The sequence below is a fragment of the Myzus persicae genome, unplaced genomic scaffold (genome assembly GCF_001856785.1).
Source record: "Myzus persicae strain clone G006 unplaced genomic scaffold, MPER_G0061.0, whole genome shotgun sequence".
Taxonomy (NCBI): Eukaryota; Metazoa; Arthropoda; class Insecta; order Hemiptera; family Aphididae; genus Myzus; species Myzus persicae.
Window position 1 is genome coordinate 1,256,875 of NW_019101460.1, and position 13,621 is coordinate 1,270,495.

General features: G+C 29.4%; 1 protein-coding gene across 5 annotated transcripts in view; it reads left to right on the forward strand.

Annotated features, from left to right (window-relative positions):
- LOC111029211 (UDP-glucuronosyltransferase 2B33-like) overlaps positions 1–13,621 on the forward strand; it is a 38,164-nt gene that overhangs the window by 4,396 nt on the left and 20,147 nt on the right. For all 5 annotated transcript variants that reach the window (XM_022308148.1, XM_022308149.1, XM_022308146.1 and 2 more), the window contains one exon: positions 1,992–2,525. In XM_022308148.1, the coding sequence (XP_022163840.1) occupies positions 2,055–2,525 (471 nt within the window). In that variant the 5' untranslated portion in view covers positions 1,992–2,054. The remainder of the gene's footprint in view (positions 1–1,991; positions 2,526–13,621) is intronic.

Genomic DNA, 13,621 nt, shown 5'->3' on the forward strand with positions numbered 1-13,621 from the left:
AGGATTTATCTTTAAAGCAGACATTTTCCAATTATTATGACCTTATATATGATATTATAATTGTGTCTAGAAAGTTTGGAACACTTGATTTTGAAGACCCAGAAATACATATATCATTTTGCGACATTCATTTAATGTGAACACTGATTAATAGTACATGCCACGGGGCTTATTCTAAAGTACATTTGAGCATATTTTGGAAAGCTGAGACAGCTAAATGGGTGCTTAAAAATGTGTGTGTGTAGTTGATATTTTTGTTACAAATGCACCATTTCACAAATAATGTAAGTTGTATTCAAATTATTTGGCATTATCTTATAAAATGTAAAACGCTTACACTCCGTGTATATAGGTACCTAGTAAATTCACTTTAATATTAAACCTAACCATGCAAAATTGGTTCTGCTAGACACAAACCGAAATCTTTTTTTTACACAAAATCACAACCGCGTATAATATATTTTCTGAACATACACTGAACTGAAGTCGTCAACGCTCTAATATTAAAATATTAAATACCTCTGGTTATTAACTGTCATTGGACATAATAATTTACGTTACTTACCTAATATCTGCCTATATTAACAATCTCTGGAAGTAGGTTATTAGCTGATATGAAATAATTAATATTTTTAGCTTTATGTTCAATTGTAATAATTATTTTACGAAGCGAAAGTAGGTGCACTGTGCAAAATACGACCAAAATTAAATTATTCACTTATTCGTGATTAATTCATCCATAATTGTTTTTTTAAGTCGTTAAGGAGATAAAAATATCATATTTTGCCCATCATACTGATTAAGCTGTTAACGACATAAAAAATCTGAAAAAATATTTAAATTTATTATAAGTTTAATTGATGATCATTATCCCATTTCATCAAATTTCAACTCCTAACTGACCTTTCCCTTAAATTGTATTAAAAAAATAAAAAAATTGAGGATATTTAAACAGTGATTATAATATATGTATATGATGGACAAAAATTACATGCAAACATTTTAAAATAGTAAAAATTACCTACTAATCGTCGACTACAAGACTTGACTGTCACTTTGCGCAGTTGAGAAAAATTCTTAGAACAAACCTTGATTATATTATTTTATGTGATATTGTTAGTCGTATTCATTTTTATCTATTTCATTGTTGCATAGTATATAATTATGATTTCACACTATAAAAGATAATTTGGATTTTCCATTTTTTTCTCAATACATAATAATATGTTTACGTTTGGTAAATTATTTATAGAATGCAAGTATACATTTTAGAATATGTTACAAAACATGAATAAATAACAAATGAAAACCACGTTTTGTTATTCAATAATATGTAAATATTAATTAAAACCGAGAAATCTGTAATACACTTTAATTGCTCCGTGGTTGATTTAAAAGCACGATTAAGCTCCCATCAACTATTTAAAACTCTGGTAGTATTCGTAAAAATACATTATGCATTAAGTTCACTTGAGTAAAAGTAAATACAGTATACAGCTGCATATACATTATGTTAGAAGGTTCAGTTATAATATTCCATAGCGAAACAAGAGCTTTGGTGCTTTGCATAAGACATCAACTACCATGTATAATAGCTGTAATTATACCTCACGGCGTTTTATTCAAATATTATAAATATATATATATATATATATATATATGTATAATATAATAATGATGTATATAAATGTAATATAAATTTAGTCTGCGCTTTATTTGCGGGTTATTTCAAGTATATAGTCCGTAGTATATCGATTGGTTATAAATTATAACCGCTAATCAAATATAATAACAAATGTAGATTTCGAAGACAAACATTTTGTGTTCCCGCAAAATTTGATTGAATATGTGCGGGTGAAACTTCAAAACATCACCCACGACCGAAATACCGAATTATGCTTGATATTCATTGGAAAATAATGACGTGTAGTTTCATAACTTCTAGTATTTTTTAATTTTTTAATTTAAAATGTTTTCTTTAAATCCAATAGTGCCTTTGCGATCTGCCAATTGCAGCAGTTGTCTGCCGTCACTTGCCTTTAAGCAGCTAGGCGATGAAAGGGCAGCGGGACACTGTGATAACCGCTACTGCCTTGTTATTAGTCACTGCGGTCATCCGTTGCGCCGCCGGTTACGACATACTGGCGATATTTCCGTTTAGCGGAAAAAGTCACTTTCACATGTTTCGCGCTGTTTCGGAAGCCCTGACGGCTCGCGGACACCACCTCACCGTTGTCGGACACTTCCCCAAGTCCCCGAAGGAACCCTCCAGACAACATCAGTCGCAAATTGGTGACACTAATGGCGGCGGTGACGGAGGTGGGTCTTACACTGATTACAGTCTGGTCGGCTCGATGCCGGTGTACGAGAACTTCACAACCGACGAGGTGACTGGCAACGGTTACCTGAAAGAGATGCTGATCATCCTGCAGGATGGTTTGGATAACTGCGAGGCAGTTTTGTCATCGGGTCGACTCAGCCAGCTCATTCAGTCCCGGGCCAAGTTCGATCTCGTCTTGGTCGAGGTAAGTGTATGCACATAATGACATTTTATAATATATTCTATTGACTATATCCTATTGCACAGCTATACAAACTGACCATCGATCGTATAAAGTACATAATATTGACTCATCATTAATTTATTGTTATAACGCACAAGATTATTTTGAAAATTGATTTATCGGGGCCAAAAAAATACTCGTTGCCGAAGTCATCGATTCTTAAATAATATGATTAAATACTGTATTCGTTGTGGATTTGTGAGTATTAAAAACACAAAAAAAAGAGAAAAAAGTTTCTTAAATCTATGATTCAGATATTTTACGAGTAGGACGAAGTGGCGCCTTCAAGTTTCAAAACAATTCTCATAAATCATTTAATTCGTTGCATTCGAAAAACGACTTTTTCTCGGTTAATCCAAAAGTGGAATTAGCATTATTAAAAATGGATGCTATTGTTCATACGACTTTGCATAATCATTCGTTTATTAATATTTACCATCTCACCAGAAACCCGATTTCTAACCTAGTTTCTCGTGAGGTAGTGAAAACTCCAAAGAACCATGACTGTATTACATGACATTTCTTATACTTTTTTTGATGTAGGAACTAAATAAAAAATGAAATTTTAAATCAATATGTCTTAATAAGGTCTAGTTTGTCTGTTCTAAATCTTAGACGATTTGTATTACAACTTGCCATTGAACACCTACTGTGACACTATCATGGTACCTATAGTTTTGTTTGTAAACATTTATTATTAAAATTTTTTTTTTTTTTGATTTAAGCTTCGGCAACTGAGGCCATTAGCTGTAGGTTGTGTGGTACTGTAGAGTTTTGGGACTGTAGGGGGGGGAACACGTGTGTGTTTTTGTTTTGGCAGAATTTCTATTGGGCACCCGTAGGTTTCTGCCATGCCCGGTTGGGGGATGGCGGCACTTGTTCTCCGGTCACCGCGACTTGTCCAGAGAAAAATGCCGCCCGGTGGCCGAGGATCGAACCGCGATCGGCTGCGTCGCAGCGGACGCGTCAGACCACTCGGTCACCTCGTCCCCCATTATTTTATTATAATATAAACATAACTATTCTAGTAAAAGCTATTTCAATTACTTAAAATAATTGTAATCATGGTTGCAATATAAAATAAGTAGGTATGTTAAATTATAAGCACAGTTATTCATTTTCAACTTTAAAGTATAGCCAAAAATTATAATAAATATTAATTAATATATTTTACACATAATATTTTATATTGTTATTTGAAACCACATAATCTATACCTGTATAACTCAAGTTTTTTAATATTTTTTTTTTAAAGTAATTAAATGTAATTACAACTGTATAAATTATTTTAAATAAATTACGTGACACAAACTTAATATTCTAAATTTCTTAAAAACTTTTACACTTATAACATTTACAATAGTACATTTTTTATTTTTATTTTAAAATTTATACTTCATCAAATAACCAATTTTAATAGATGTTAGGTAAAAATCTTGTTTTTGTTTTATCTAGTTATTTTCTTTATGTATTTATTATTATTAATTTTCATAACACAAATAATTTTTTAACTATGTTTACCATTACCAGCTATAACATATACAAGGATGATTCTTGAAAAGTGACACCTTCTCATTTTGAGAAGTTTTAAGTTTTTGAAAATATTATCATAATTATTTTTAGTTTTTACGTATTTAATTAACAAAAAGTTTTTTTAGCTGAGTATTTTTTGGAATACTTTCAACAATACATAAAAATCAAGTTTTGAATGAGTGGTGAAATGGTGAACTATCTATTTAATGTTTTTATGAGCAGTATACCAACGTTTTTGGGGAGCCCGTGTGCCACTCTACTCCGAATATGAAATCACAAATAAATATTATGATAATTTAAAAAATTGAGCATTTGAAAATAATAACGATAAAAAATTGTAAAAATACGTTCTAGGTTATTCCTAGATAATGAATGTAGACCTTTACTTTTATCACCTTATTGTATAATATGATATACGTATGATACCTATCCTAGGAAAAACACTGTATCCAGATCCGTAGATATGTTAAATAATTTCAAAATATTATAATTATTTAGTAGGTACACCGAACATTCAAAAACAAATATAAATTAAATTATTAGAATCATTTTATATTTCTCGCATGGAATGCAAGGGTAAAAAGTGAATGTACAAAGATGTATCGGTCATAGGAAAATAATATCGTATTTAAAATATCCAAGTTGCCAATGTGGCTTTTAGTTTTTAATTCTTTTTTAATTCCAAATTCATTTTATTAAGTCATTTTATGAATACAAAATCATAATAATAAAACTGTAAACATTTTACATTACTTATTTGAAACATTTCATGCTAAACAAACGAACATCATAAAAAATACAATGTGCACAAAGAGAAAAAAATTGGCCTGTCCGCTTTATCAACATGATACAATTAAGTTTTTACAGTACATTTTTGGTATAGAAGTTTTATTTAGGTCACACACAACATTCTAGATGATTTAATGTCATGAACTCCAAGTCCACGTATTCAGTATAGGTTTCATACTTTAAACTTGATGTTTGGATAGTAAATCAGATATGTGCAGACTGCAGAGCATACATGCAATAAAATTCAATAGTATGTTTATAAGTGTAAAACCCAGGGAAGTCGTTATGCGTATAGTGTATGGTAGGTTTCAAGTGTAACTCATCATTGAGGTCATTGATACATGATAAGTCATTCCATACAGAAAACAATTATTAGTGAAAATGGTTTATCAATTTCTGTGGATATTTAACAATGTATTCATATGACAAAAATTTATTTATTTTTCTATTATTTTTTTGGTGCGTTGAGAAAATGTTGGCAAAAACATTGCATACAATGTGCAACAATTATAATAATGATATAATATTATAGTGGTTATTACTTAAAAGTCAGTAACGCGTACCAAACACTAAATAATGATATCAATAAGTTTATGGAATGAACACCTTAAAATAAATTAGCCTGGATATTTTGAAAACTGCATTGTGCATATAACATAGAAATGATTAATGTAGTAACACAAAGTATCAAGAACCAACCCATGAGTTTTTTTTGATTACAATAAAATAACTAAAATTGTTATTTTGTATTAAGTCTAGTTTAACATAATATGTATTTTCAGAACGCTTTAAGAATGGCATATTATGAGAGTGACCCTGTATCAATTTTTTAAGCTTTATGGCAGAGAAAATTGACAGTAAAATTCTAAATGTAGACAATTTTAAATTCCTATAAATGCTCTAAAAGAAACAAAATATTTTGGAAATTGGTCATGTCTAAAAATTGCTTAGGTAGATGTATGTATATCGGGTTGAGATGTCAAGTATTTACAGTTATTTATCTTCAAATAATAACAATGTAACAAAACAAATTTTGTTGAATACTTGTGTTGCATAGGTACATATTATACTCGTTTTTTATTATGTTTGTTCTTCCCGGTTATTTTCAAAAGAGCTGGCAATTTTTTACCTTTACCCCCTAGATATATCAACTACATTTAAATTTCGATCAAAAACGTCAAGGGATCAAAGTTTAAAATTGACACATTTTTACTTCAAAATGTGATGATAGACAAAAGAAACACACAACTGCATTATATAAAACCATTCATCATTCAGAATCCAAAAAAAGTAGCTTTAGCTCATATCGATTATTTGGATTATTCAATTATTTAAAGGGAATTTTTAAAAGTTCCAAACACGATACAGATATTTCCTTCGACATTGTGGGTCAATATTTTGCTGAATATTTCATAGGATATTTGAGTGTCACTGAAAATGAATATCAATTTTAAAGTCAAATAATCAGAAGATAAAAATAAAGAAATATATTATATTACATTGCTCTTTTGTTGAAAAAAAAATATAGTACCTATTATATAACATATATTAATATAATGTAATGTACAAAACTTTCCAGACACTCGCTGCTGCATAAAATTGCACTATAAAGTTATTTAAATTTAATTAATTTAATTTTCTTGTGTGTAAATGACAGTATAGGTGGAAATCAAAAGTTTAAAAATTAAATTGTGAAATATCTTTCACCCACATATTACAAAAATTAAAAGACAATTATTTTTCTTCTATACTTAAAACTTAATAACAAAATATAATATTTTGTATACAATTATTAATTACTGAAAAATATAATAAATTAGAGCTTGTTGTCTGTTAGAAAATGTTATGCATATAAATAATTTAAATAAAAATGCATAAATTCAAAAGCCCAGGAAGTATTATAAATTTTAAATTTAATCCAACTAATAGTTTCGGCCGTGACCCATCTTCAGGATGTATACATAATTATGAATAAACATAATATCATAATAAATTATAAACAAATATTAAAATATAAACACTTAAAAAAAACATTTAACAAATTTATATAAATTCAATAAATCATAATTATATTGGTGGTCATCTAACTATTTACACTAAGTACCTAGCACCTATATTAAATTAGCCGACATTTCCACCTATTAAGTTGATTAGAACTTTTACAATTATGAATACACCTGATTTTTCTTATATATTATTTCTATGACATTTTACAGTATATTTAATCGATAATTAATGTTTAAAAATTGTTATACATGCTTATCAAATTTGCTTCAACCAACAACACGTTTATATAACTTTCTCAATATTTTTTTTATTACGATTCAATTTTAAACCGACCCAACTTTGTCATGCATTCTATATTAATGGTTTGAGACTTACATTGAAAGCTCGGGTCTCGTGTGTGTATGTCTCACTGATAGCCAATGTTTTAAGCAATGAGTTAAAACAAAGTCGAATTTCGCTAATTTGAAGACTTAACGGCCCTCGCCAAAATATGCACTCGCATTGACACTGTTTATAAAACAAAAGATATAAACAACGCAAAATGTTTAAAGTTGGTGATATTAGTAAAATAAAAACGATATAACACAAATCGATAACGTCTATAATACAGCACGCATGCCAACAATTTTATTTGATCTCGATTTTTATTAAGATTAAAAAAAAACTTGAAACGTTATTTCGAACGAGACTGCGGGGAATCAGTGAATAAGTTAACACATAATATGTACCTATAATATGTTACATAATATATACAATATTGCGTATAATGTAGGTACGTTTTGTATGAAATAATATTATAGAGTTTTGTGTTTACAGACTGGCGTTTTATTAAATTAGCTACATTTTAACGTCAATAATACGATATAATCTTTGACGCATTCAGTAATCTCATGCATTATAGAAGACGTGAATATTACAAAATAGTGTTTCGAGTTGAGTGTATTATATTATGTTAAATAAGTTATTCGTCGAACACTATGATTATCGATCATATGGAGACTTTCACTTGCACCAGCTATCAGAAAACTATGAGCAACTTAACGAAAATACGGTTTTCATTTAATATCACATAATAACATTATATTATATGCAAGAGTTGTAAAGTAAATTGTGTTTATGCTTTTCACGAGTAAACTAATATTGTAAAAACTAAATGTAGAAAAAAAATATTAATAATGTTTCGTCCACCTTTTTTAGCGAAAAAAAACTGATTTTATAATTACAATGGTAGGTATTGTTTATTTTAATATCTACACAAAAACTGCTTACAGGACAATATTATATTATTTAATATAGTTACAGGTGACGTGAAATTGTACGGTTAACTATATATGCAACATGCATAAAGTTTATCGATTTTGTATAAAATGTAGTAATACAAACTACAATATTATAATACTAGCATTATAACTGTTTGTAGTGTAAAATTAACCGATAAATTTGAATTAAAAAAAAAAAAAAACCGAGTTTATAAAACACGCATGACCACACCCGTGTAAACATGCAAACTATAGAAAATAATAAATATCGCCACCTGACACTCTTCTCCGCCTTTGCAGGTAGACTAGTCGGTCACTATACTGTATATCTACTATAATAGGTTAGTAAAATGTTTTATCCAATTAATAATTACATAGGCATAAAATAGAGGGGTTTTCCCCACATACTGAAATATAAATTTTTAATTAAAAAATACCTGATACTCTTATTTACCAATAAATATTATTCATAAGCTATCATCGAATAAAAAAAATTGATATAGCAACCAATGAATATGCAAAATTAATTAATATAACTAATCTTAATATCAATATTGATATTGGTAACTATGGTAGGGAATTCTAAGAACAGACGCACTCGGCGCGGGATTACATAAGCCCCATTTACGTTCTACAAATAAAAGCCTAAGGCGTATTCGAAATAAAATAATTGTATATAGTATATTATTATATCTCTATTAAAAATATTAAATAATATTATTGGATCAATATTGTAAGTTGATTCAAATTTGAATCAGAAATATTATTATTTACACACAATATAATAATTAAATATTAAAATATTAAAATCAATTACATAATTAGTACCTATATTGTACTCACCAACTATTAATGAAATAAATAATATATTTAGAAAATATATAAGAGCCTATAAACTGAAAAAGTCATGAATATTCTTTAAAATATGAAACTGGTACATTTCATAAACTAAATTTCCTTATTCTTTAAACGATAATATTCCAAAATAATTAAGTCCATGGTTATTTTATTAAAGCAGTCATCATTAATATTATCAACATATAACTTAGGCGATATATTGTTTTTTTTTTAACTTCTCTCTAATTTTAAATCATTATTGAAATATAACATCCATAGTTGGACAAGACATTGGATCTTGAACATATTTATTGACTTTTGGATTGAAATGAAATAAGAACAGAATATTTTGGTTTATTCTTAGATATTATTTAAACGTTTATCATAATAACGGACAATTATGTCAGCATAACAACTGATAACATGAGTGACAAAATAAAAGCACCTTATAAATTTATATATAGATATATTATATAGTGAATCCCAGCCAAAAGACATGTTCATGTCAAAATCTAAGATCTATTGCTATATTTAAAGGATTAAATACATTAAATGAAGTGTTATCAACATTTATATTAAAAGCTACAACATATTATTTTATATTTTTATCACATAACATAATTATTTTAAGTCGCATTTGAACTTATGTTATGTTGAACGTTTTTATTCCAACAACTGTAAAAATATATCCATTGAAGTTACGGCCTAATAATTCTCCGAGGGCATTCAATACACCATAGGGTTGTATAAAATTGATTTATATAATTATTTATTAATGAACAATAAGCTCACCTCCCTTTTCAAACTGAAACATAATGTTGTTAATTCATAATTAGTGAAAATTGAAATAAATTAAATTAAATCTGCATAATCTTAACTTTAACTTAGCCATAATGTATTAAAAACTATGCACAATCAATTATGACAACAAATTAACACCAATTCTATGCAATCTACAAAATACCTAAAAGTTATCTTCGAAATAAAATACCTACTTGAGTAAATTATACAAAAACAAAAGGGAAAATTGTGAACTCAGAACAATATCAAAATAATGTTAAAATAAAAATTAACTATAAATCTAAAGTTTGTAATTTCACAATACATTGATTTGATAAAACCAATGTTTTCAAACCTTTGCATAGTTGACGCATTCCAATCGACAGCACAGGGGTCTCGGTATTAAAATTATCTCTACATGAAGACTTGAAAATCCAAACAATCAACGAACTTGTCGAACTTCAATACAGAATATTCAATTCCCGATCAACCAATTCCAGAAATCCACTAGTTTCAGCAATATCATTTTAAACCGTCCGTGGCAATCAAAACGAGATACCAACTAAAAAAACTTGCCTAGAGACCATATGTAAAACCAAAAACTAAACGCAACAGACAATTTGAGGAGGTGCTATTATAATATAAATGGATAACTTTCTCACTACCAATGCAAAATGTAATATAATCGCGCACGAGTACCATATTATTTTTCTTGTCGTTGCTTATTCTATACGAATAGTTAAATTATTTTAAATAATAATAAGTATATGATATGTTTCGTACGATGCACCTATATATTGTCACTATTATTTCACGGCGTAGCGCGCACGCTTGTACGTATATGTGTGCGAACACGACCCCATTAGATGTATATGTTTCATAATAATAACGATGTCGTTAAAACATGACACTCGAAAACCACTACACACATACACACAACACACACTTTCTTGTCACTGGTAATAATATGTCGTACTGTGTTGTACTCGTATATTTTGCATCGAATTAAATGAGAGGAAAAAACAAGCGCATTTACCGCGGGCCCGCGCGTACACATGTGCGCGTGTAAATGTTGTCGTGACAATATGAAACATAAACACTCACACACACACACACACACACACACTCACACACACACACACACACACACACTAGCTTATACTCAGACACACATACGCATACACACCCACACATACATTCAGGCACACATGCGCACGTGCGCTCGCTCACGTTATTACAGCTAAACCAACACTGTACTCGAGAGGGGGTTTAAAGTATAAGGTACGACGATGGCGAAGCAAACGCTCTGCCAACGCCACCGCCGTCGAGTGAATCACTAGTGATATATCGAATATGGGTGATTTAATATTGTATACTTATACGATGTTACAGAAATGTACAAAAAGATACGGATCAGGGAGATAAAATCCTTCGCCTAGCGCCGTTGATGGCGTGTCACAGAGAATGAAAGGGACGAATTCTGTGACGCCAAAAATAGGTCTTCATAATCTGAACAATCAATAATATGTATGAAACTAGAGAATACCTAGGTAGTAAATAAACGAGAATAAAGAGAAACTTTCGTGGTAATAACTCTATGACAACGGATTATTGATGACCAAGTGCGTGCACGGGAAAAAAATTGGGGGTTGATGCTCATAAGTGTTGCATCATACGCCAACTAGTTTAGTGCACACACACACACACACACACACACACACGCACGCACATCAAACTAAATCATAAAAATAAAGCCAGAATCGCTGTCGTAATAGGCCAATGAAACAAATGAACAGAGGCAGCACTTTGTAAAAATTATATTTAAGAACGTAAGCACCGGTATGTCAGGGCAGTGTTGGTTTTGCTAGTTCTATACCTATGACTGTGGTGTTTCTTTGAAACCCATAATATTGAGTGTTTATTTTAAAATACAAACGATTATTCAAATAGCGTGGATTATTAATTGTCATTTTATTTTGGGTGCCTTTCGAAAGATAGGTGTACCACATAAGTAAAAAAAAATTCAAATTAATCGAACATTTCCATGTCAAAAATGGTTTGAATATACGTCGATGGTTGTCACTAAACCCCCAACCACACTACTTTGTACTCGCAACTGTTAGTGATATTATATAACACACAATATTATGTTACTAGCCTTGTTTTTTTTTTTTTGTATAAGATAATTAATGATACATCATATTTTAATATTACCTTCAGAGAATCACAACATGACACACTGATACACGCAGATAGGTAATACTATTGCGACAAAATATCATTTGTAGATTAATATATTACTGCAGCACCAAACAATAAAATTTTATTATTTAAGGCTTTGAATTTGAGGAGGTTACCACAGCAATATTGAATACCATATTGTATCTCCAAAAATGTGATGATTTTTTCAGTTTTTTTTTTTTTTCATTTTTATTGTGTATACATTTATAAAATATTGTGTGCTAACTCGATCGAGTGAAGTGGTTCGGAGACACAGTAGCTAGATAAACTGAGTATGAGTGATGAGGGTTGGTGAGTGCAATACGTTTGGGTGCGTGGAGGGCAGGGAAATCGCCGAAAATCCCAGAGAAAAGAACGAGAGAAAAATCGTCACGATGGGAGACAAAATTCAATATTCGCTTGTCGTCGTCTAATCAATTATTTACGGAATTTTTCCGACACAGACGAGTTAACTCCTTCTTACACCCAACCACCACCACTTTCGAGGTGCCGTACAAAAATAGATTTTATTTTTACGTTATGTATAAGAAAAATAACAAACACGTCCTGTATAATTTGTCACGCGCGTGAACATAAATTCGATTGACGAAATTATACATAATGCAATTATTGAACATTATAATAATATTATACATATATAAATCGTATTATTAGATGGATATAAAAGAGTAGGATTTTGAAACGATTTGATACCAATGTAATAAATACAATGTTCACACAAATGGAAGTGGGTTAATTGCAAATTGGAGCAATTGCAAAAAAATACTGATATAAAGTATAGAAATCATTATTGAAATATCATTAGAAGTAACAAATATATTTTTTGATTATCCAATACACAGAATCTACAATGATATGAAATTTGTGATCTGATAAGTGATAATATGATCTTTTCTACTTTTTCAAATATTTTACTGTCATCGAGGGAGTTATATTTTCCAAAATAATGTTAATATAATATTCAAATTTGTTTTTTAATATCTTATGTAATATATTTGTTTTTTCTTATAGATTTTATAAGTTTTCCCAAAATTACGTTCTTCGTTAAATCGAGATCACAGTATTAAATATTTTCCAATAAAATAAACTTGGTGTACATCTTTTATATGGGAAATTCTTTTGTTTTAAAAATGAAAAATATTTATACCTTTTGAGTTTATCATTAAAGCACAAATAATATAGCAATATATCGTATTATTATGTATGCATAGTACATTTACAACTAAATACCAAAGTATTCGTGAAAAATATTATTGTATTACAGAATTTGGGATTGGTTGATACGTTTTTGACTAAATCTATATCGGTAGGTGTAAATATTAATATTAATGCAGTATACTTACGATAAGATCGATATTACAATACTTTCTAATAATGTAATGGACCATCGTGCAGTTTTCCTCCAGCTCTAACCGACGTAACGTATTATTTTAGTCATAAATCAATCAAAATAATGTGAAATATGTGTACACCACTATGTTACTCATACGAAATGATATAATATTTTTATATACACACTAAATTTACCTTGGGATACGTAAATGTCTCCAACCACACACCATTGAAATATAATATGTAATTGTTCAATACTATTATCCAGCACTCAATCAG